General features: G+C 36.7%; 2 protein-coding genes across 12 annotated transcripts in view; one reads left to right on the plus strand and one right to left on the minus strand.

Moving 5' to 3' along the window:
• The window catches only part of Eml5 (EMAP like 5), a 175,489-nt gene extending 173,547 nt beyond the window's left edge, over positions 1–1,942 (plus strand). For all 4 annotated transcript variants that reach the window (XM_026400970.2, XM_077799819.1, XM_077799818.1 and 1 more), the window contains 3 exons: positions 192–345; positions 941–1,041; positions 1,256–1,942. In XM_026400970.2, coding sequence (XP_026256755.2) covers positions 192–345; positions 941–1,041; positions 1,256–1,292 — 292 coding nt within the window. In that variant the 3' untranslated portion in view covers positions 1,293–1,942. The remainder of the gene's footprint in view (positions 1–191; positions 346–940; positions 1,042–1,255) is intronic.
• An 86-nt stretch (positions 1,943–2,028) lies between these two features.
• The window catches only part of Zc3h14 (zinc finger CCCH-type containing 14), a 55,368-nt gene continuing 36,613 nt past the window's right edge, over positions 2,029–20,783 (minus strand). Inside the window, exons 10-18 of one of the 8 annotated variants that reach the window (XM_026400641.2) lie at positions 17,633–17,707; positions 12,959–13,118; positions 11,972–12,204; positions 10,709–10,753; positions 8,454–8,574; positions 7,448–7,584; positions 6,968–7,056; positions 6,100–6,206; positions 2,029–5,579 (exon numbers count right to left, since the gene is read on the minus strand). In XM_026400641.2, the coding sequence (XP_026256426.1) occupies positions 5,573–5,579; positions 6,100–6,206; positions 6,968–7,056; positions 7,448–7,584; positions 8,454–8,574; positions 10,709–10,753; positions 11,972–12,204; positions 12,959–13,118; positions 17,633–17,707 (974 nt within the window). In that variant the 3' untranslated portion in view covers positions 2,029–5,572. Of the gene's footprint in view, positions 5,580–6,099; positions 6,207–6,967; positions 7,060–7,447; positions 7,585–8,453; positions 8,575–10,708; positions 10,754–11,971; positions 12,205–12,958; positions 13,119–17,632; positions 17,708–20,783 lie in introns of all 8 variants that reach the window. The other 7 variants (XM_026400631.2, XM_026400658.2, XM_026400650.2 and 4 more) reach the window with 7 other exon arrangements.

The following is a 20,783-nucleotide window of genomic DNA, read 5'->3' on the forward strand; positions in this document are numbered from 1 at the left end:
CTTATTATATTATAGAACTTCAATTTTTAAAAGGTAGGAGTTAACATCCAGATGAAATCCAGTCCTCCAAACTGCCTTATACTTATAATTCACTTGTTTTATTTTAAATGACAGGATAATATACAGACTGATTGTTTTCAGGATAGTGAACCCATCTGTGTTTGCTCTGTGAATGTTCTTTTTCTCTCTAGTATTCTAGGAAATGAAGTTATGGGAATCTGGTCCAGGCATGCCGAGAAAGCCGATGTCAACTGTGCCTGTGTATCTCATTCAGGAATCAGTCTTGTAACAGGAGATGACTTTGGCATGGTTAAATTATTTGACTTCCCATGTCCGGAAAAATTTGTAAGTTTGTTTTGTTTAGTATTTTTATCATTTTACAAATAACTTAGATGTGATCATTAGTATGTTTTCGGAAATATTCAAATGTTTGGACTCGACTTTTCAAATGTTTCATACTTTCAAATTTCTGCACCCTTTTTTCAAGTCTCCTAAATCCATTACTGCAAATAAGATAAATGTCAGTCTGGGATAGTGGCTCAGTGGCAGAGCTGCTGCTTAGCTATGTGAGGCATTGGATTAAATTCTCAGCACCAATATAAATAAATAAAATAAAGGTCCATCAATAACTAAAAAGGTCTCCCTCCAATAACACCTCTGATGATCTTTTTAGCAAACCTTTAAAAGTCAGTTATCAAATTTCCAATGCTTTTCTTAAAATCTTTCAGAGACCTGAAGACATCTGACTGCCCAGATAGCCTGGTTTGTGTTAAGTATAGATCTGTTACTATCTCTGAAAGAAAATTTTAATCATTGGGTGTGGTCCTAACTCCCTTCTCTCTCCATAGTTCTTGTGATTAAAAAGTTTATGGTTCCTAATAACAACTTTTAATTTTTGTTAAATTAAATGTCCTGAGTTTTGTTTGTCATTGTTCTTTAGGCAAAGCACAAAAGGTTCTTGGGTCACTCACCCCATGTGACAAATATTCGCTTTACTAATGGTGATCGACATGTTATCAGCGCTGGAGGTGATGATTGCAGGTCAGTAGCTTTCTTAGTCCAAGAAGAGCAGACTATCTTTTTACTATTTAATATAAAACTTCTGTAAGCTCTGGTTAATAAACTCAGCATTTTCTAAAGGTAGTATATACTTACTGCAAATACAAAATAAAGAGAGTTAATAGGAAATACAAACTTCTGAAAATCTAGAGATGTAATGAACTCCCTTACATTTTTTTTTTCTTTCTGATTGCAGTTTATTTGTCTGGAAATGTGTACATATGCCTCACTGAAAGAATGGATGTTGGGAAGACAACACATATTAACAGTCGTTAGAGATCAGAATTACAAAGAAGAAAAACAACCAAAACCAAACTGCATGGTCAAGTGGTGCTAACTGCAGACTAACAGGGAGAGATGCCCAGAATCATCAAGACTAGTAGAAGATTGCTGAGTTCAAAACATTTGCTATACACACTGTCCATAATTCATTCACTGCCAGATAATTACATTGAAGGAAGGATTGAATACTTGTTGATAAAAGCCACCCCATTATTATTGAGGAGTACAATTTTGGCAAACCTGTTGGGGAGATGTAGGGTACAGCACTCCTCAAAAGACTACAAAATGTAAAAACCCAACTAGGAAAATTTTCATCTTCCTTTTAGGAAAACTATTTCCTTTTAACACTTCCATTTTCTTTTCAAGATTCATTGTCCAATTAAGTATTTTATTCTTGCATTTCCATTTAGAAAGGAAAAGCCATCTCACCCTAACAGAACAGTTTTCAAAAGGCAAACATTTTCCCTATGGAAACAAACACAAATTTTCCTGGAGAATGTATCTCATACATTAATAACACCCTTTTTATAAAGGACATTTCTCCTTGTAGTTTGAATTGAGGAACAAATCCAAAGTTAGTAGTGTATGACTTGCTATATTTTCACTTCTAAGCTGTCAAATCTTTTTGTTTAAAAGCCATCTCTATATTTGAAATTTTAAGATTATAGCCTCATTATTAGGAAGGCAGTATGATGAACAATTATTTCCAGTGGTCTACAGTTTTGGAGTTTTTTTTTTTTTAAAGTTTTCAGATAACAATAGTATTTAAGTGGAAGAAAGCACTGCATATTAAAGATATACACTATAAACATTTGATTAACATTAAATTCACACAAACATATAATTTAATAATTGTTGGTATTAAACTTTTATAGCTTTTTCTATTGGGAAAATTTTAGTTAGACATATTGCCACCCCTCCATCAGCTAATTTCCAAAATATATGAACCTAGGTCCATTTGAAAACTTGTCAGAATCCCTTCTTAGTGGATTGAGGTTGAACTTGTAAATCCACAGTCCTTTTCACTTTAAATGCTGCCAAAGATCAGTAATCACTGTTCAGGAATTTGCTGTTTTAGTCTATCTACCGATTCTTGAAGACTGAAAATTAAATAGAGTGCTGTTTAAAAATATATTTTTCTAAATGTAAAGAAGTTAAAGATGTACTACTGGTCCTATAAATTTTTAATTTACTGTTATTTTATCTTTTATAGTATAATAAGTAATAGAAACCCTTAGATTTCTGGGATTCCTAGTTTAGTTTGGTAATACATAATGAAGATTCCCAATATCTATTTTCTGTGGCCAACACTGGGAATACTAAAATGACTAAATTACATCAAAGAAAGCCTCATCAGTGATTGAACCTGGTCAGTTTTAAAAGTGAAATAGCTGCCTCTCAAGGGTTGAATTAGGGATTAAAGAAACTTGACACATAAACTATATTCTGTCATTATTCACAATAAAAGATTGTCTTAGCTGGGTGTAGTAGCACATATCTGTAAATCCCAGTGATTTGGGAGGATGAGGCAGGAGGATTGCAAGTTTTGAGGTCAGCTTCAGCAACTTAGACCCCGTCTCAAAGGCTGGGGATGTGGCTCAGTGGTTAAGCATCCCAGGCTGGGTTCAATTCCCAGTACCAAAAAATAAATAAATAAAATTCCCCTAAACCAAGGATAGTGGTGTACAACTCCAATGCAAGCTACTGAGGAGACTGAGGCAGGAGGATCACAAGTCCAAGGCCAGTCTGGGCAACTCAAAACCCCATCTCAAAATTAAAAAAAAAAAAAAAAGGTTGTGGGGGTATTGCTCAGTGGAAGCAGTGCTTACCTAGCGTGCACAAGGCCTTGGGGGTTACATCCCACCACAAAAGAAAGGGGGGGGGATTTCCTAAATTAAACAAAACTTTAGATTATATTAATTCTATTCAACATATTTTATGAAATTAAAGGAAAAGGCACCCGGGGCCAACCTCATGTAAAAAGAAAATTACTGCAAATTTGAGCCTGTTGTAGTTTTAAATTTTCATTATTAAGTGTGTTGTTTTGAGGAAGAGAAAAATTTCAATTGCATCACAATGTAGTCAAACTATATTCTTAAGGAAGTAATCTATATAGCACAAACTGCTTCCATTGCATTTTTGTCCATCAAAGTGACTAACCTCGTAAGTCAGCCTTAATCACTTAATCACTGCTATGGCAGTTTCCTGACTGAAGGTCACCTTGACTTAAGTGGGCATCTTACCACCTTGCTGTATTAGCCATCAACTAAGGGAAGGTGTAATATGACCACATAAAATCTGCCCTATATTTTTTTAACCTAGAGAATTATTTTTGTGTGCAGCATCTATGCTCCTGAATTTACAACTTGAGACTGGTGGCCACTGTAGTCCCAATTCTTTTATGTCTATACATGCATGCCAAAGCACACCCCACATTTTGGTATTATTTACTTCATTATCACCAACCATATTCATCCCCTTCTGTTTTTATAGTGGTTCATTTTAGACTCTGTTAGACCAACCAACAAATATTTTAGGGTCAATTTTAAGCTGCCCACAAACTGAAAGATAAATATTAAAACAATCAGATTTTAGCATGTTATTTCCATGTAAAAGATTTGCGCTTAACCACTTAAGCCCTTGTTCCAATGGAACTATGAAAACTAGAAACCATTTATAAGTGATAGTTTAAATAAATCATTTAAAAACAAATTTCTTCTGCAGAGATGCAAAGCATCAACACTGGAATGAACAAATGCCTTAAATTCAGTGGAGCACTCTGAGAATGAAGGGGACTGTCACCTCACCTAGCCTAGCACAGTGGTTGTATCGCCCTTGTGTACTTTGTTCTTTCAGTGTTTCAAGTCTTCATTTTGGGATCTCCACAGCCAAGTGCAGCTCACCAAATGGTTTAACAACTAGTTGTTTCTTCTCCCAATGGAAAAACCAATGATCACAACAGTAGAAGGCTGGCTTTATGATCTTAAAATGCTTTTTATAGATGTGGGTTTATTATCCATCCTTCAAGAATATGACTAAGTCAATTTTTTTTAAAACAGTTAATTTGGTCCTGAAAACATCTGAATCTTTATTATCCCTTCTGCATTAATTCACTCTTTACTAACCACTTTTTAAGATTTAATTTTTAAAAACACTACTATACATCAATAAAATCAATTATCTGTTTGTTATTTAATTCTAAAGCATTGGACACATCTTGCCTTAACAATTTTAAAAACCACACGCAAAACTCAATAAATACAGTAGGCCAAAAGTTTCATCCTATCTTGCAGTTTACCCATCTGATCTCTGTAATTATATAGCTCTGTCATTTAAAAATATGACTTAAATCTAATTTTTACATTTCAAAAATGATCTTCAGTAGTAACCAAGTGTATTTTCTGTGGAGTTATTTCTGAGAATGTTATTTTTCAGAATGTGGGAATATATATTTATAATCTGTTTAAAAGTTTGTTTTCTCTGATCCTAATGTATATACTTGTAAAAATTTTTGTATATTTTGTGACAATGTAGTTCCCCAAAAAGTTTATTTAAAAAGTATGTTAATAGTAAATGAAAGTATTTTAAGGAATTGTTCATATTTTTTGCACTTGTCATTCCAATTGTTTTCATGTTTATGCCCATCCCACTCCTTTCACAGAAGGCAAGGGACCTAGGGACCACTGCACCAAAGTGGCACTCAAATCAGAGGCCTGTACTACCATGTTTTTCTAACTAAATTCTTTTAAAAATTAAAACAGATTTGAGTGACTATTTTAAGCTGCCTCAATACTTTGGCCACTCCTATTTTCATGGTGGACTACAAACATCATATCATCTTTGGGAAGAGTGAAAGCAATTCCACTTTCAAAATAACAACACTCCTCACTACAGCCAGTGGTCCTAAACTGAAAGAACCATCACTAACAATGATGGCATGTGCTGAGACCGAAGCAGCAGTGTACAAACATGCCTCAAATGTTTTAATAGAATTTAGCTTTTCCTTAAACTGTCTTTTCATAATCAAAACAACAACAAAACACCCAATGTTAAAACTACTTAATAAACTTACAAACTTGAAAAATTAGACACTTCAGATAGACAATAAACTTCATGTTATGAAAGCAATATATTCCAAGTTTCAAAGATTCGACAAATTCTGTAGAATTATCTTTCATCAGTAGATGGAACCTTTCAAACTGCATGATCTTCCACCAGATAGGACTGGGCGTCATTCACTAAATAAACAAAAACCAAAAAAACACTTTTAATAAACTGCTTTGTACCCAGATGTATCATTCAGCCAGCTAAGGAGTATCTTTGGACAAGGAATATTGGTCATGCAGTTACATCAGACTTTGTTTTAAAAAAAAAAAAAAGTCAATTTTATAGAACAAAATATGTAACTCAAATATAGGCCACAATAAATTATGTTCAAACTTCCTTTTTATAGTTTACAATTGCTAATGTCTAAGAAAATGATTTGAGATTCATAAGTAGTACATACAAACATAGCATAGTTTATGATCAGAATTCAAAGATATCTGATGTATAGGCTAAAAATAAGTAATCACGAGATAAAATAAAATTTGGTCCATAGTAAATCATTTGGCTAAAAGGTCCCTGTACAGTTAAACAGAAGAAAAAGAAAAGAGTGATAGTTTAATTTCTCCCAGGTTTCTGGATTATACATTAAACAAGCTACATACTAGAAAAATATTTGAAAATAACATCAGAAGAATTAATTTTCATCTTTACCTGGTTTGAGGTCGAATCCATTTCAAGGCATGTCTTGGTGGTACAGTAATGGTGGGATGATAGAATGTACAGTCCGGTCTTGTACACTGAGTGTTAAATCTACAGTGCTACATAGAAACAACAGCATGAATAAAACAGCAGCATTCAATAACATGCATAAAATTAAACACAACTTGAGAGTAACCAGCCCACCCCTAACCATTAATGGAGTAAGATACCTGGAAACCCTTGATGAATGAACCTTTCCCTGGGATGCAAAATCCTAATCAAAGAATCACAGCAAGACTTCTAATCAATATAGTATTTATCCCTTCATAAACTGCCTAACATCCCTCATCAGAGCTTTTGTGAGTTTGTGATGAGGCCTTACTTATTCTGGTTAAGCATTCTACCACTGAGCTATGTCCCCTGCCCTGAAAGCCTTTCAAATAACAATCTTCAGGCTGGTATTTCAGAGATATTCACTCTGAGCAGCCAGCTACTGATACATCAACAATCTTTAGCACACAAAACCATCATTTCAAGTAAAGTAATAATTCTGAACTTCATTATCTCAGTCTGTCATGAGGTTTAAAAAAAAAAAATCCCAAATGCTCAGGGGCAGGAAAAAAAGGAAAATATGGCAAGCAAAGCTGACCCCTTATCTTCTCAGAGCTCAAAATACCAACATGAAAGAGGGTCAGACCACTTAACATGAAGAGCCACAGAGCTCAGCAACAACCAAGAACCAACTTAGAACAGTTCTTGAAGACAATAAAGTCAACTGACAAAAATGATATAAAACTAGGAAGGACAGAAAGAGGAAGAGATGCAATTTCTTAGTGATCTTCCACACTAAAATGATTTGGGGGAAAATACAAGTTCTTACTTTTGGATGGTAGAAGGGACATTCCATTTTCTTACATGCTGGGAAGTAACGGCAGAGCTGACTACTAGAAGATGGTGTTGGTGTTGTAACTGCTGACAAATGTAAGAATAAAGAATATCATATTTGACAAAATAATTTTTATTGCAATCTAATGATTCCTTTTTAGCTGTCAACGAACCTTTATTTATTTATATGCAGTGCTGAGAATCAAATCCAGTGCGTCATGTTAGCAAGCACTCTGCCACTGAGCCACAATACCAGCCCTAATGATGATTTTAATGGAGGTGCAAACCACTTAAATTAGTATGCTAAGTTTTATATGTTCACTAGGCAAGATAAAACACTTCAGAATTCTCTAGAATGGGCATACTAGCTCTGTAAGACTAGTATGATTAATTGACCATGTCAAAATTATTTCTAAATTTCTTTTTCTCATGCTTTCTTTTTTTAACCTAAATGCAGTAGTATACAGTCACTAACCTGGTTTTGGAGGCAGTACTGGAATTCTTCTACTCATATGAGTAAAGGGACAATCTGGCTTAGTACACTTTGCATCAAATTTACAATTTGGATGAACAAACAAACATTTTTCAGCAAATTTACAATTGGGGAAGGCTCTACAAAACAAAGCATATTATTCAGTTAATATTCTCAATGCATTATTATTTTTTTGTAAAGTGGCTTCTTGTACTCCATCACTACTTGTTTTAAGAAATGCAGAAGTCAGAGGAAAAAAATTCTCCCATTTTTAAATGAGGCTAAATATTATAATAGGATAAAACTATGTCCTTCAAAGCCCGGAGCAACACAAAAAGGTTTTCAAACAAAAGCCAAACCATTAGAAAAGGTAGATTTTTTTTGTGTGTGTGTGTGTGTGTGTGTTAAGAGACATGATACTTTATCAGTAAAGTCTATCATTTGTGAAATAAACTCAATACAGTAAGCACATCCTATGGGCCAGGTACTATGCTACACAGACTCATGGTCTCCTTATGTGTAACCACATTGCTCCCACATCAAAATTTCCTTACAGTAATTAAAACGTGGAAATACTCCATCCACGGGACAAGAGAAAAATTCTAAAAGCTATCTCACGAACCAGCTAGCTGGTCAAAGAAAACTAAATGAAGTTTAAAAATACTTTTCCATTACCATAACTAAATTTCTCCCCAAATCCCCAACAAAATTTTTGCCTGTGAACACAGTAATACTAACAGAGGCAGTTATGTACCTATCTCCTTAAGTACAAACATTTAAGGAACCCAGACATTTCAGTTATCTAATAGGTCCAAAGCAAAAGAAGCACCCCCCAAAACACACCTGTATGATTGCAGCACAAGTAAGCTACTCTACCGAGGGCCACAGTACATATGACTGTATTTAGTTATAAAAATTAAATTTATCCACCAAAAAAAAAAAACCCACAAAATAACCTGTAGTTGGCAGAAATCAAACTGAAAACCAGCGTCAGTTTTATGTTACTCACTTGCAAGGTGAAATCGGATGATGGTATGCACATTCATCCCCATTTTTACAAGCAGGCCAGTACTTGCAGCGCTCCAAAAGCTTTTCTGGTTTTTGTACCACACTCAGTTCACTCATCTCAGCTACAAAGGGAAGGAATTAAAAGTATCTCATTAATTATGAGCAATTCAGTACATGGTTCCTTTAATAAACTTTCGTTAAATCCCAGTCTTAAAATCTTATGTTTACAATCCTATATAATACAGGAGCCCAAATCTGATTAACTATAGTAAACAAAATTCCATAGAAAAAAAAGTTACCAGGAAGGAGACTATAACTATAGTCCTTCTCATTGTGAAAAGGAAAAGTGAACAGTCATTACATACCTAAGGCCCAAATTTTCATCAAAATCTCAGTATCATTTGAATTAAGTATAAAAGACATGGGAGGATGTCAAGTTGGGAGCTAATAAAATTAAATGGAAACCAAAAAATAAGGTGATAAGGAAATATAAACAAAATTTCATATTCCAGCAAGATTCTGAGTGCTCAAATGTGTTCCCATTTGATGAGGTATATTCATTAAGTCTGGGTGCTAAAATCACAGCACTGTCTAAAAAGAGGAAAACAGCTTTATTTAAAATGTGTCAGAAATGTCATTGTCTATAGGGGCTGGGCAAGTCATTTTATCAGAGAAAATATGGCTGAGTACAGAATGATAATTGGCAGAAAGGGAGAGGGGAAGAACAGCAACCTGGAATGATCTCACTGCCTCTCCACTAATTTATGTCCAATTATGTCAATTCCTATGGCACAGGAGAGTGGGACCTGTGTTGCCAGATATTTATCCTCCCATTTCAGTTTTTTTTTTATGCCTTTTTTTTTAAAATGCTTACAACTAATTTACATTTAGAACACTGAATAAAACAATTCAAATTATACCTAAAGCCATAATCAGCTGCTCGCTTCTGGCCTAACATAACAGCCAAAAAAACAGCATCATGGTGTTACATGTTATGGGTTCATATTTGTGTTTATGAAAGTAAATTATCACTGCAGCTGTTGTATTCCTCCAGTCCTCTTGCCTGACTGAGGTCAGGCAGGTCAAATCTAGCTCTGCACCTTAAGAGCTAAGCTAGACATACTGGGTAAGTGTTATCTACTGTCACTGTACTTCAGTTTCCTTATCTATACAAAGAGTAAATGTCTTCCTTAGAATCTGATGGTTATATGAAAAGAAGAATGCAAAAGAGGCAACCACTTATAACCTAATTTACTGATCCTAGGACACAACTTTTGTCCTCCTTACAGAACATGGAACTTGAATCCAATCACATAGCCCAGACAGGAGCATCATCAAACAGCTATTATGACCATGTCTAATAAATAAACTTTCTATTCTACTTTTAAAATAGTAGGGGCAGGCTTGAGTTGCAGCTCAGTGGTAGAGAGCTTGCCTAGCATGTGTGAGGCACTGGGTTCAATCCTCAGCACCACATAAAAACAAATATAGTATCGTGTCCACCTACAACTAAAAATATATATATATTTTTTTTTTAAAAAGTAGGGACTTGGGATGTAGCTCCGTGATAGAGCACTTACCTAGCAAGAGCAAGGCAAGCCCAGCATCACAAATTGGTAAAGTCATTTATTTTAAATTCAGCTTTAGATCTAAGATCTAAAGAATACCTCAGAGCCTGGGAAGAGGAATTTCCTAATTTTTAAACTTCTGTTTTTATTCTTGAGGAGAAAACATGTCCTGCCCTCCTCCTAAACAACACATTTGACTGTGGCATACACACGAGGACCCAGGGCAAATGAAAATTAACTATCAAAAAGCAGCATGGCTGGGAAAAGGACTGAAATAGCAAAATACTTAATAACAATATTAAAGAAATGAAACACTTTTTACAAGGAAAATTTCTCTGAAGAAAACCTTAAGCAACAGACACAAAAGTCATGCCTCTGGTTTTCCTCAACTGACATTTATTTCATAAGTTATTACAACTTTTCATATTTAAGTTTTAAGAGACAGATTTACTTTTTATTGAAAGCTACAAAATCTAGGCTGCCAGAAAATGATGGCCAGTGGGGTGGCACTCTGTAATACCACTAAAAAGCAGAACTTCAAAACTCCCTTCTTCGAGGCAGATACTCCTTGTGACAGCTCTTCAGGAATCTCTCATGCCACACTCATGTCCTTGTTACTACAAAGCTTTCCTCAGGCAGGAGCAAATCACTGCAAACCCCAATCACAGCAATGGGAAAGGAAGCTCACCACTCATCCCAGCTGTCTCCACCACGGCCACGGCACTTGTGTAACCTAGACAAGAATTGTCACTAACATGTTATTCATCGTGTCACTGCTACTGTACATACCAACTCATCCTAACATGAACACCCACATTAGAATGAAATTAGATCCTGACAAAAAATATTAGTCTATCAAATTGAAACACAGGGGAAAAAAAAAATTAAAAACAGATACATAAGAGTAATTTAAAAAAAAAAAACAAAAAACACCAGAACTTCCTCTTATTTTAGACAAAACACACAAGTCAAGAAAGCTATACTACCCGACTATTGCAGTTCATCCCTCATAACTATTTTAAAGTTTCCCTGTTAACAGGATCATAATTTTCAACTCCTTCCACAAACCAAAATAATGACACCTATATCACTGGCTCACAAAAGGAAAAGCACTCCAAGATAACAGTATTATCTCACTAACTCATCATCTCCCTCAACAGTATACTTTAAGCAATTGGACAAAATATTCAATACATTTTTATATCTCTGGCAATAAGAGGGGTACTTGGAGAAAATTTTTTAAATTACTGTTTTTCTTTGAATCTGTTCATTTTTAAGATTTAAGAATTCTCTCTCCTGCCAATGAAAGATGTTTCTAAAACTTCCCTATCATGAATGAAAAGGAGCAGTGGTACTATAGTTCCTTCCACTGGTATCCAGGGGGGACAAGAAAGTTGGTGATAAAAAAACATCTTCCTGCCTAAATGCATAGCACTACCTGAAGCAGTCTCATGGGACTTCTGTTAAATATTATGCTTCAATATTCAATCCCAAGATGTATCCTGATAGATAAGGTGAAAAACTCTTTTAAGAAATTTTACAGAGGTGGAAAGAACATCAAAAATCCAAATTCACTTTTCTTTCAAGTTAATTGATGAGAGATTACTGCTGGTATCATGAAAGAGTGACAGCAGTTTCTAAAGGGAGGGAAAAAAAATAAAGTAGCCAAGGCATCAAGATGATGGTTCATTCTTCAACAAGCATAGTTATGTGGCAATTTAGATTTCATCACCAAACTCCATTTAAGTGTGGATAACAGCCCCGCTGTGAAACACAGGAGAAAACGTCTGATATATAACAGATGGTTTTGTCTGAAAGAAGAAAAGGCCATTACTGAATATAAATAAAAGCCAGGCCTCCAACCAATATTTATTTAAGGTAAAGAAAGAAGTCAAGGATTCCCTTTACAAGTCAGCACCCTGAGAAGGGAAAATCTGAGCTCTCAACACACCGTAGGAAAAGCTACCATCTGGGTCACCAAGCTGCCTGCTCATCAACTGCAACTGCTGTGGGTGGAGGAGACCTTTGAGTCCCTTGTTTGAGGCTGCAGTTTGGTTTACGGGTTTCATTCCTTCAAAGCACATGTCCTCCTCTTGATCTGACATGTATCCTGGGGGGCTGGGGACACCATCCAGCGTCACTATAAACTTGGGACTTGCAGGTTTATCTGGTTGTACAAGATCTCTGCCAGACAGATAAAAAATACCATAGAATTAGGGAAACAAACACAAAACGCTGAGCTCCTAAAGTGCTCTTCAGCAGAACTATTACTCCCTTGCTTGGTGTTTGGTTCAGTAAAAAAAGACTTGCTAAGATTCCAAGTATAGCATTAGTGGATTCCTGATAACATAAGGTGGCCATGGCTAGTCACTGCAGCATCACCAGTGACCTAACTTCTTGCTTACTAAAGACAATCTCCCCTCAACACTGACTCTACTGTCCACCTGATCCTCCCTAGGTTAACGTGGAAATAAAACCAAAAAATTAACACAGATGCCCAGATCACAATGGCCAGCGGTTTTATGTCTACACTAATTTTATTAACTGTACTTTTCTTCCTATATAGAATACTTGAACCATTTTCTAAGGGAAGAATCTCTCAAACTCAATCTACAAACTGTTTTTAGAAAAAATTCCTGATTCTGGTTACCTGGCTTTTAAAATTTCATTTTGTGCATGTGCATAAAGAAAAAAAAACTCTTACTGAGCTAAATTATATGCTAAGTTTTATTTGTAGATCAATGGATTTCTGAACAAGAAAGATGAACTGGAATTGTTGAAAACTGCATTCAGGTAACTATTCACGGCCTAGCTACTGAATCAATAAAAGCACCCACTGCTGGGAACTGGGGCAGGGAGGAGGGAAGCTGGGAACTACTGGTAGACCTGCACTATCTAATCACACAAATTAGCTACACAAGAAAAAGAAACCATCTACCGTGTCTGCATAAGGTGTCCTGAAAGTACCCGAAGGGTATCTGCAGTCTTCATCCCCGACTCTTGGTTTGGTGCCACTACTATTTCCTCAGACAGCTTTGGCTTCTTCAGAATAAATGATCTTGTGTCTGCATGGACCATGGATTCCATGTCATAGTAATCTGAGCCAAAAAAATTGGCCATAAATGTTTACTTTTGAATACACCTTTTATTCCCAACATCACACATGTGAGAAGAATGTCAATCTTTTATAAATTACAGTTACTTTCAAAGGAAAATCACAACTGGTTCTTCTCAGGAAAAGTGTTGTAATTCTATCCCAAACATCTTTTCAAAGAACTCAAGTAGTCCCTTCCTCGTATGGCACATTACACATGACTTGAATGAACACTTCCTGCCTACAGCAGAGAAAGGTTCTCCTGAGATTCATTTAAAAGGATATTATCAACCACTAAAAGCAGAACAGTTTTTTCTAAAGACACGGAGAATTATAGATGCCTAGAATCATGATACACATGTTGAACTAGTTTTCTAAAATCTGTTTTGCTCATTCTACACAGTAGTCCTTACAGAGAAGAACAAAACCTGCTAAAAATAATTCATGTGGCTTGTTTTCTACCTGATTGTAGATAGAGGACTACTTTGAAAAGGAATTATCACAAATGGGCATTACACTGACGTTCAATGCAAATAACCACAAGCTCGTATCATCTACAATATGCTTGAGACTGACTATAATATATGAGACCTACAGCCCAGAATGGATATGGCTGACCTATCAGTATGCCACCAACTAAATTTAATATTTTTTAATAATAGGGACCAAAATTCACAGGATATTCACTCCTGAACAAATAATTACTACACAGCTGAAAGTACTAAGCCAGATACACAAAGAAAAGGGGGGGAAATAGACATACACATAATTCCAGAACACCACGACCTCAAAGGGATACAAACAAGTGTTGGGAAAATACAAAGCAACCTGCTCAAACTGAAGAATCAAGGAAAAGCTTGCCAAGGATGAAGAGTTGAGTGAGTATTAAAGGAATGAGTGCCAGAGAGCAAAGAAAGCACTTCATGCAAAGAAAAGCACATTGGCAAAACAAGGGACCTAACAAGGTCTATGAGAAAACAGGAGAAACATGGAGTGGCTGCACAGGTGTGTGCAGAAGGCTGAGCAGATGAGTGGCAAGAATAAAATGAAGGATGTTGTATGTCTCAACTCTTTGGATTCTGGTCTGGAAGTAATGAGAAATGAACAGATTTCTATGTAGAGAAGTGACATGACCAAGTTGGTTTTTAGAAAAACAGTGTTACAGAAGGACATGAGTTCTGAGATTCTTCAACCCTCTGTCCCTATAACATACCTGAGAGGGGGAGAAGACACACTCCACACCCCATCAGCACCAGGATGTCCCAACAGCTGCCTTATCAGGAAAGGACATCCCTGCTCTCCCCAGCAAAGGTAGAAGAGATGGCAAAGGGGAACAAGATGGTTAAGAGAAAGAGAGAAAGATGAGATGGGAAATACAGGAAAAAGAGAAGATTTAAAAGGTAATGTAAATTTCAATTTTAGACATATTTAGACTCAAGTCGTTGTGGGATTCTTAAATGTTTAGGAAGAAAACAGATTTGACCCTCAGGATGAGAGATAGATGCAGAGATGAATTCAGTGCTGCCACCTCACTGAATCCTCCTAAGAAGCCTGAAAAACAGTATTTTTTCCATATTATTGATGACCAATTCATAGCCCAGTTCTTTAACTGTGCACTGAGATCTCCTGACTGGCAAAGGCAAAGCCCAGAAGTTGATCTGCTGCAGCATTCCTTCCTCCCCCTGTGCTAAGAGAAAGTAGTTCCACTAGTTCACACCTGGTGAGAAACACAAAACTGAGATTAAAATAACACTGAGGAGCCAGGTGTAGTAGCACACACTTAATCCCAGCTACTCAGAAGCCTGAGGCAGAAGGATTACAAGTTCAAAGACAGCCTGGGCAATTTAGCAAGACCCTGCCTCAAAATAAAAAGGGCTGGGATAAAGCTTAATGGTAGAGCCTCCCTGGGTTATTGCTCCAGTACTGCCCCCCGCCCCCCGCAACACAAAAAAATTTAGCTCAGGGATATGGATAAGAGGTTACCTTCTGAGGAGCAGTGGAGAAGAGAAGCTGTTAGAGAATAGGAATAACAAATAGAGCAGAGTCCTGGAAGCCAAAGGATCAAAACTCGAAGAAAACATGGAAAGCAAGAGTCATGTGCCTCAGAGCTTAGGGAAGTGTGTGCCGAAACCATAGCTTCCCATTTACACCAGCCACCAGGTCACCTCTGTAAGCTTCCCATCAGTAGCCTGGGTCACAAGCAGATGAGAGTGGGAGATGTCTTCTGGTAGACAGAGCAAGCTGATCCTGCATTACTTTTGTTCCCTCCTGAAGCCCCATGAAACTGTCAATAAAGATCAGTTTTAAAAATTTGTGGTGCCTCACATATGTGCCACAAGTGCTCTACCACTGAGTACCCACCACCCAGCCCAAGTGGTAAACAACAAAGCATATACCTACAAAGAAAGTAATTATAAAAGGAGACAAAACTACATTTTGAAAGTGTAAAACAGATGAGGAGGCATTAATAACAGAATTGCAAAAACTGAATTCTAAGCCAAAACAATGCAATCCTATTTAGATCACCAGATTCTCCAAAAGCCCAGGAAATGTCAGCAAAGGGGAAGGGCATAAGAGGGGTATGCTGCTCAAGGGTCCACTTCAGAAGCAATCAGTCCTTCCTAAACACTAGCTCCACTGATTTGTTTTGTTTGACCCTCACCACACCTACCCCTACCTCTCCAGTGAAGACCTTCTGAATGATGTAGAGATGTGCCGTAGAGGCCTAGGGATGAAAGAGTATGGTCTTTGACAGCACATTCCACAACAAAACAACCTAAATATTTATTATGAAAATTTGTTTAAAAGGTTGTAGATTTTCTAATAACCTTTAATCATTTCATACATTAAACCAAAAACAGTGGAATTTTAGACTTGTGAGAAGGTAAATACAGAGAATCCCTGCATCAAGGGATGCCAAGCCATGCTGAAAGAAGTCCATACTGAAATGGGGAGGTATGTTAGGTAAACATTGCATAATAATTAATGCTGAGGTACCCACCATGCAGCCCTCTTTGGAAAAGCTAACCAGCTTGAGAAGAAAGGCCTAAAGGCACTCCAAAACTAGACAGGCAAGACAAATCACTCCCAATAACAGGACCTACATTCAAATATGAAGTCAAGAGCCCCCACACCCAAACCCATGAACCAAATATCAATCCACTTTGAATGCCTCACTCAGTAAGAGACAACCAAGGATCCCCACAGGGAAAGCTTCTACCATGATACAGTCAAAACAAACAACTTGAAAACAAGACCAAGGAAGAAAAAATCCAAAGAACTGTGAGAAACCTTCAGCATTCTCAGATAAAAAGTATTACAAACATGAAACAAAATTGGTATGTTCAAAATTTTTTTTAAAAGTAGAATATGCAAAAACTGAAGATTTCTCAGGAAAAAAAGGATAGGAAGTTAAGGACTATAGTCATTCATGAACCTCACACAATAACTACTTGATACTTCAAACTTTATGAGCACTACAGGTTAAAAAAAAAAAAAAAAAAAAATGCACAAAAGCCGATGAAGTGAGTTTAGCGTATACAGACCTTGATTGTCAAACTTCTGGGGGTTAAAATTACTACGTCTAAAGCAGGATGGAATGCTGGAAGATGAGAGGGCAAAATCAAGAATGGACAGCATCTCAACACTTCATAGGCAAAAGCAAGAAGCTAGAGGAAAGGCAGAGACAAGCTGGAGGAAGATGGTGACATGGTCATGCTCATCAGATGGGTAGGATCTGGCACCTGAATGAAGGTGAATCCGTAGAGAAGGAAAGGGTATCTGTCTGGGATAGAGAGCTGCAGAAGGGTAAGGGAATACAGTCACTGTATTTCTGTACTGTAGGGTGAAGAAAACATAGAAAGGGGTTGAAAGGGAAGGAGTCCAGGACCAGAACTTCTAACAAAGAGCAGACTTTGGGTAAACAGAAGAAAGGAGGAAAATAGATTTCAGGTATCCCATGGTCCCCTGAATTTATAAGGCACTGAATGTGCCAGGTGGAAGGGGTTGGGCACTGAGGAAACAACTAAAGCACTCGCCCCAGTCCTGAATTCCCCCGTGGTATGTATGTCTGGGGTGAGTGAGACAAACAATTATACGACAGTGGTTTTAAAACAAGTTCTATATGTGGCCTTGGCAATAAGATTCTCAAGTGAAGTCAAAGTGAGGATAAGACTAGTGGGTAAAGTACAGGATTCTAAAGCTCGTCAGGGTAATGGAAAAGGGGGTTAACGAGGAAAAGCAAGTTAGAGAACCTGAGTTGTCCCTGACAGCAAGAGAATGAACAGCCAGGATTCAAGGAGGAATGGCAGGAAAAAGGTTTTGAATGAGGTAAAAAATAAAAACACCATACAATATGAGGAAAATGCAGATCTTATCTCCAAGCCCTAAAATATTTTCACAGATCTAAGTGTAACATCTTAGGGCAGGATCTAAGAAATACAAGACACAATGAATGAGGGGTAAGGAATGGCAATGGCAACAGAAAACTGCTAATTACAGTGAAAATTTATTACCAACCTTGACTGATCTGCAGTGTTTCTGCCATTACTGGGTCAATTTGCAGTCGGGATAATAATTGCCTCTGTTGAGTTCCTAGAATATAAATTTTAAAACTTCACTAAACTTAAAATACAAATACCAACATTTGTTTCCTAGAAATTAATCTTTCTGAGTTCTTAATTAAAAGTCAACAAAGCTTTGACAACACACTTTGATAATATTTACAGACCACAGGCATATATCCCTGTATAAGAAAAAGCTGTACTCAAGATTAAACCAAAAACAGCAAGGACACTCCTGGTTCTCCATCTGAGAAGCCAGTTTTCTTGGGCTGGAAGTAAAACCTGTGAGAGAAGAACTGAGTTAGAGTCAGAGGAAGGTCAGAGGGCCTCAGGAGACTGGCCAAGGTCAGCTGTATCATAAACACAGCAAACCCAGATTCTCCCTTTGTCACCTGGGGTCTCACCAATACTGCTCACTTCCCCCATACTGATCCTCTGATCTTTGATGATTAAGACAGTGAAATGTGAAAAACATAGAATTATCTTGTCCAAAAAAGGTGCTTCAACAGAGAACAGATAAAGAAAATGTGGTACATACAATGGAACATTACTGAGCCATAAAGAACAACGAAATTATGGCATTTTGCTAGTAAGTGGATGGAACTGGAGACTATTATGCTAAGTGAAATAAGCCAGTCCCAAAAAACCAAAGGCTGAATGTTCTCTCTGATATGTGGTTACTAACACACAATGGGGAGGAGGATGGGGGTGTAGAGTAGAAGTTCACTGGATTATACAATGGGGAATGAAGGGAAGGTGGAAATAGGAAAAGACAGAACATAACTTTCCCATGTTCATATGTGAATATATAACCAATGAAACTCCACATCATTTACAACCACAAAAATGGGATCCTAATTAGAATAAGTTCTACTCCATGTATGTGTATCTACTGTATATCTAAAAAGAACAAATGAAAAATGAAAACAAAATTCTCAAAAGTAAACCATGGGCCTTGGTGAATACAGAAAGAGCAACAGACAAGTACAACACTCAGAAGCATCCAGGCCCTTACATGGGCAAACATGAAGGTAGTCAGAACACCGCTAAAGAGGTTTCAGTTGAATCAGATATATGATGTTGGTCCACAGGATTGTACTGCCCAGTGACAGTTGCAACTCTCTTAGTTTGTAGAAACCTATTTGCATGACAATAAAATCACCTAGTCACACATTTCTGAGACTATGTCCTTTGTTAGGTGATGTATTATAACGAACTGTTTGAATCTCCAATTGAAAAGGTGCTCAATTAAAGAGTGCTAATATGACTTCTTTTTTTCCCCCAGAACTAGGACTGAACCCAGGGGCACTCTACCACTGAGCTACATCCCCAAGCAGTTTTGAGACAGGGCCTCACTAAGATGCAGAGGATGGCCTTGAGAACCTGTAATCCTCCTGCCTCCCGAGTAGCTGAACATGCATCACCAAGCCTGGCTCATTATTTCTTAAAAAAGTTCATATTAGTTCTTCATTTTAGATTTATAATATTAATTCATAATATTACTAATAGTCATACTGCCCACAAAACAGTCAAGAAATGACTATATCTTCATTAGCTGCATGAGAGGACTGACACTTCTCTGTATCCCCTCGTCCCAATGCTTAACAATACTACACACCTACTTGCTAATTTCATACAGAAGTGTCACATTTAAAATAAAAAGTGTTACATACTACAGTGGACCTATTATGTGTTGTTTCCCAAGGACAGGCTTTGCTTTATCATTGCAAATATATAAGTGGACCATCTCTCATCAAGTACCACATTTCATTAGATTAAAAAAAAAATTAAAAACACTCAATTTGATATTTCATTTGTTATTTCCTATTAAAAGAAAGTTACATTACACTACTCTTCAGCGGTGTGCCCAAAAAAAGGGATGAATTCCTTTCAAAATTATCGTGGCAAATACACAAATTCTGAGAAACGGACCTGAAACCCAGAGGTCATTTAGTCAAACTATATTCCTACGAGACAGCCTAAAAAACTGACATGTGACAGGTTACAGAAAAAAATGTTCTTAGAACCCAAATACCAGATTCAAATACCATAACAGGTCTCTTTAACGTAACTGTATATAATAATTATACATTTTAAAATAATTTCACACAGATACTTGAAACAGGACCATTCTCTCACTTTTAAAGTTTTACTTCATCTCTATGCTCATCTTTATATCATTTGACAGAGCTCCACTAAAAATAGGTGGAATTCTGACAAAGTCTAGGTTTCTAAGTTAAATAATGTAGTCAAAAAAAATTTGATTTTTCTATGCCTTACTGCCTCCAAATCAGAGTTACAGTCAAGATGCATGGAAAGATAAAGATCAAATGATGAGTACCTAGAAGATACCAGAGTTTACCTTTCTCAATATTTCTAAGGAAGCCAATTATTTTTACATCAGTAGCCCTTGACTGTGATTCAAAATCTATTTCCTCTTGAAAATCTTCCAACTGTCTGTGGCATTCAGATGTCGATGCTGAATATTCATTCATTTTAACCTCCAAAGATGATATCTTTGCTTCGTTCTGAGACACTCTAACACTGAGATCAAAAAGATTTGCTTCCACAGTCAAAATTGCTGCTTTCATTCCTTTAATTTCATTGATATCAGTTGATATTTTCCTTAGAAGGTGGGAAATATTGTCTAGCTCATTTTGTGAACAAGAAGAACTTGTTACAGAACCTAAATCTACTGGCTCTGGTGAGAGGAAAATCGGTAGAGATGGTGATGGAAACCTCGAAGACATTCTCATAAAATTATCTCTAAATATCTGTTAATTTTTCCTTCACAACCCATTAAATTGTCTTATCAAAAGTAAAAGCAGTGATCAATGATGTTACCTCAATAAGTATTAAGAGTGAGTAACATTTTAAAACCTGTAACTGAAAAATCAAGGTTGTACATTTCTAGAGTCAGAACTTAAATCTGAAAAACTAAACACACCAGACCAATTTTCTCTTGGCTACAACTAAGAAGCCCTAATACATAGCCAGCTGTAACTTCTAAGTCCTACTTATAGGTCCTCTCCAAATAAACCCTATTATTACATACAAATCATACTGGTTTCTGATTGGTTGAAGAGAGACATGTGACGGCAAAAAGA

The sequence above is a fragment of the Urocitellus parryii genome, chromosome 6, assembly GCF_045843805.1.
Source record: "Urocitellus parryii isolate mUroPar1 chromosome 6, mUroPar1.hap1, whole genome shotgun sequence".
NCBI lineage: Eukaryota > Metazoa > Chordata > Mammalia > Rodentia > Sciuridae > Urocitellus > Urocitellus parryii.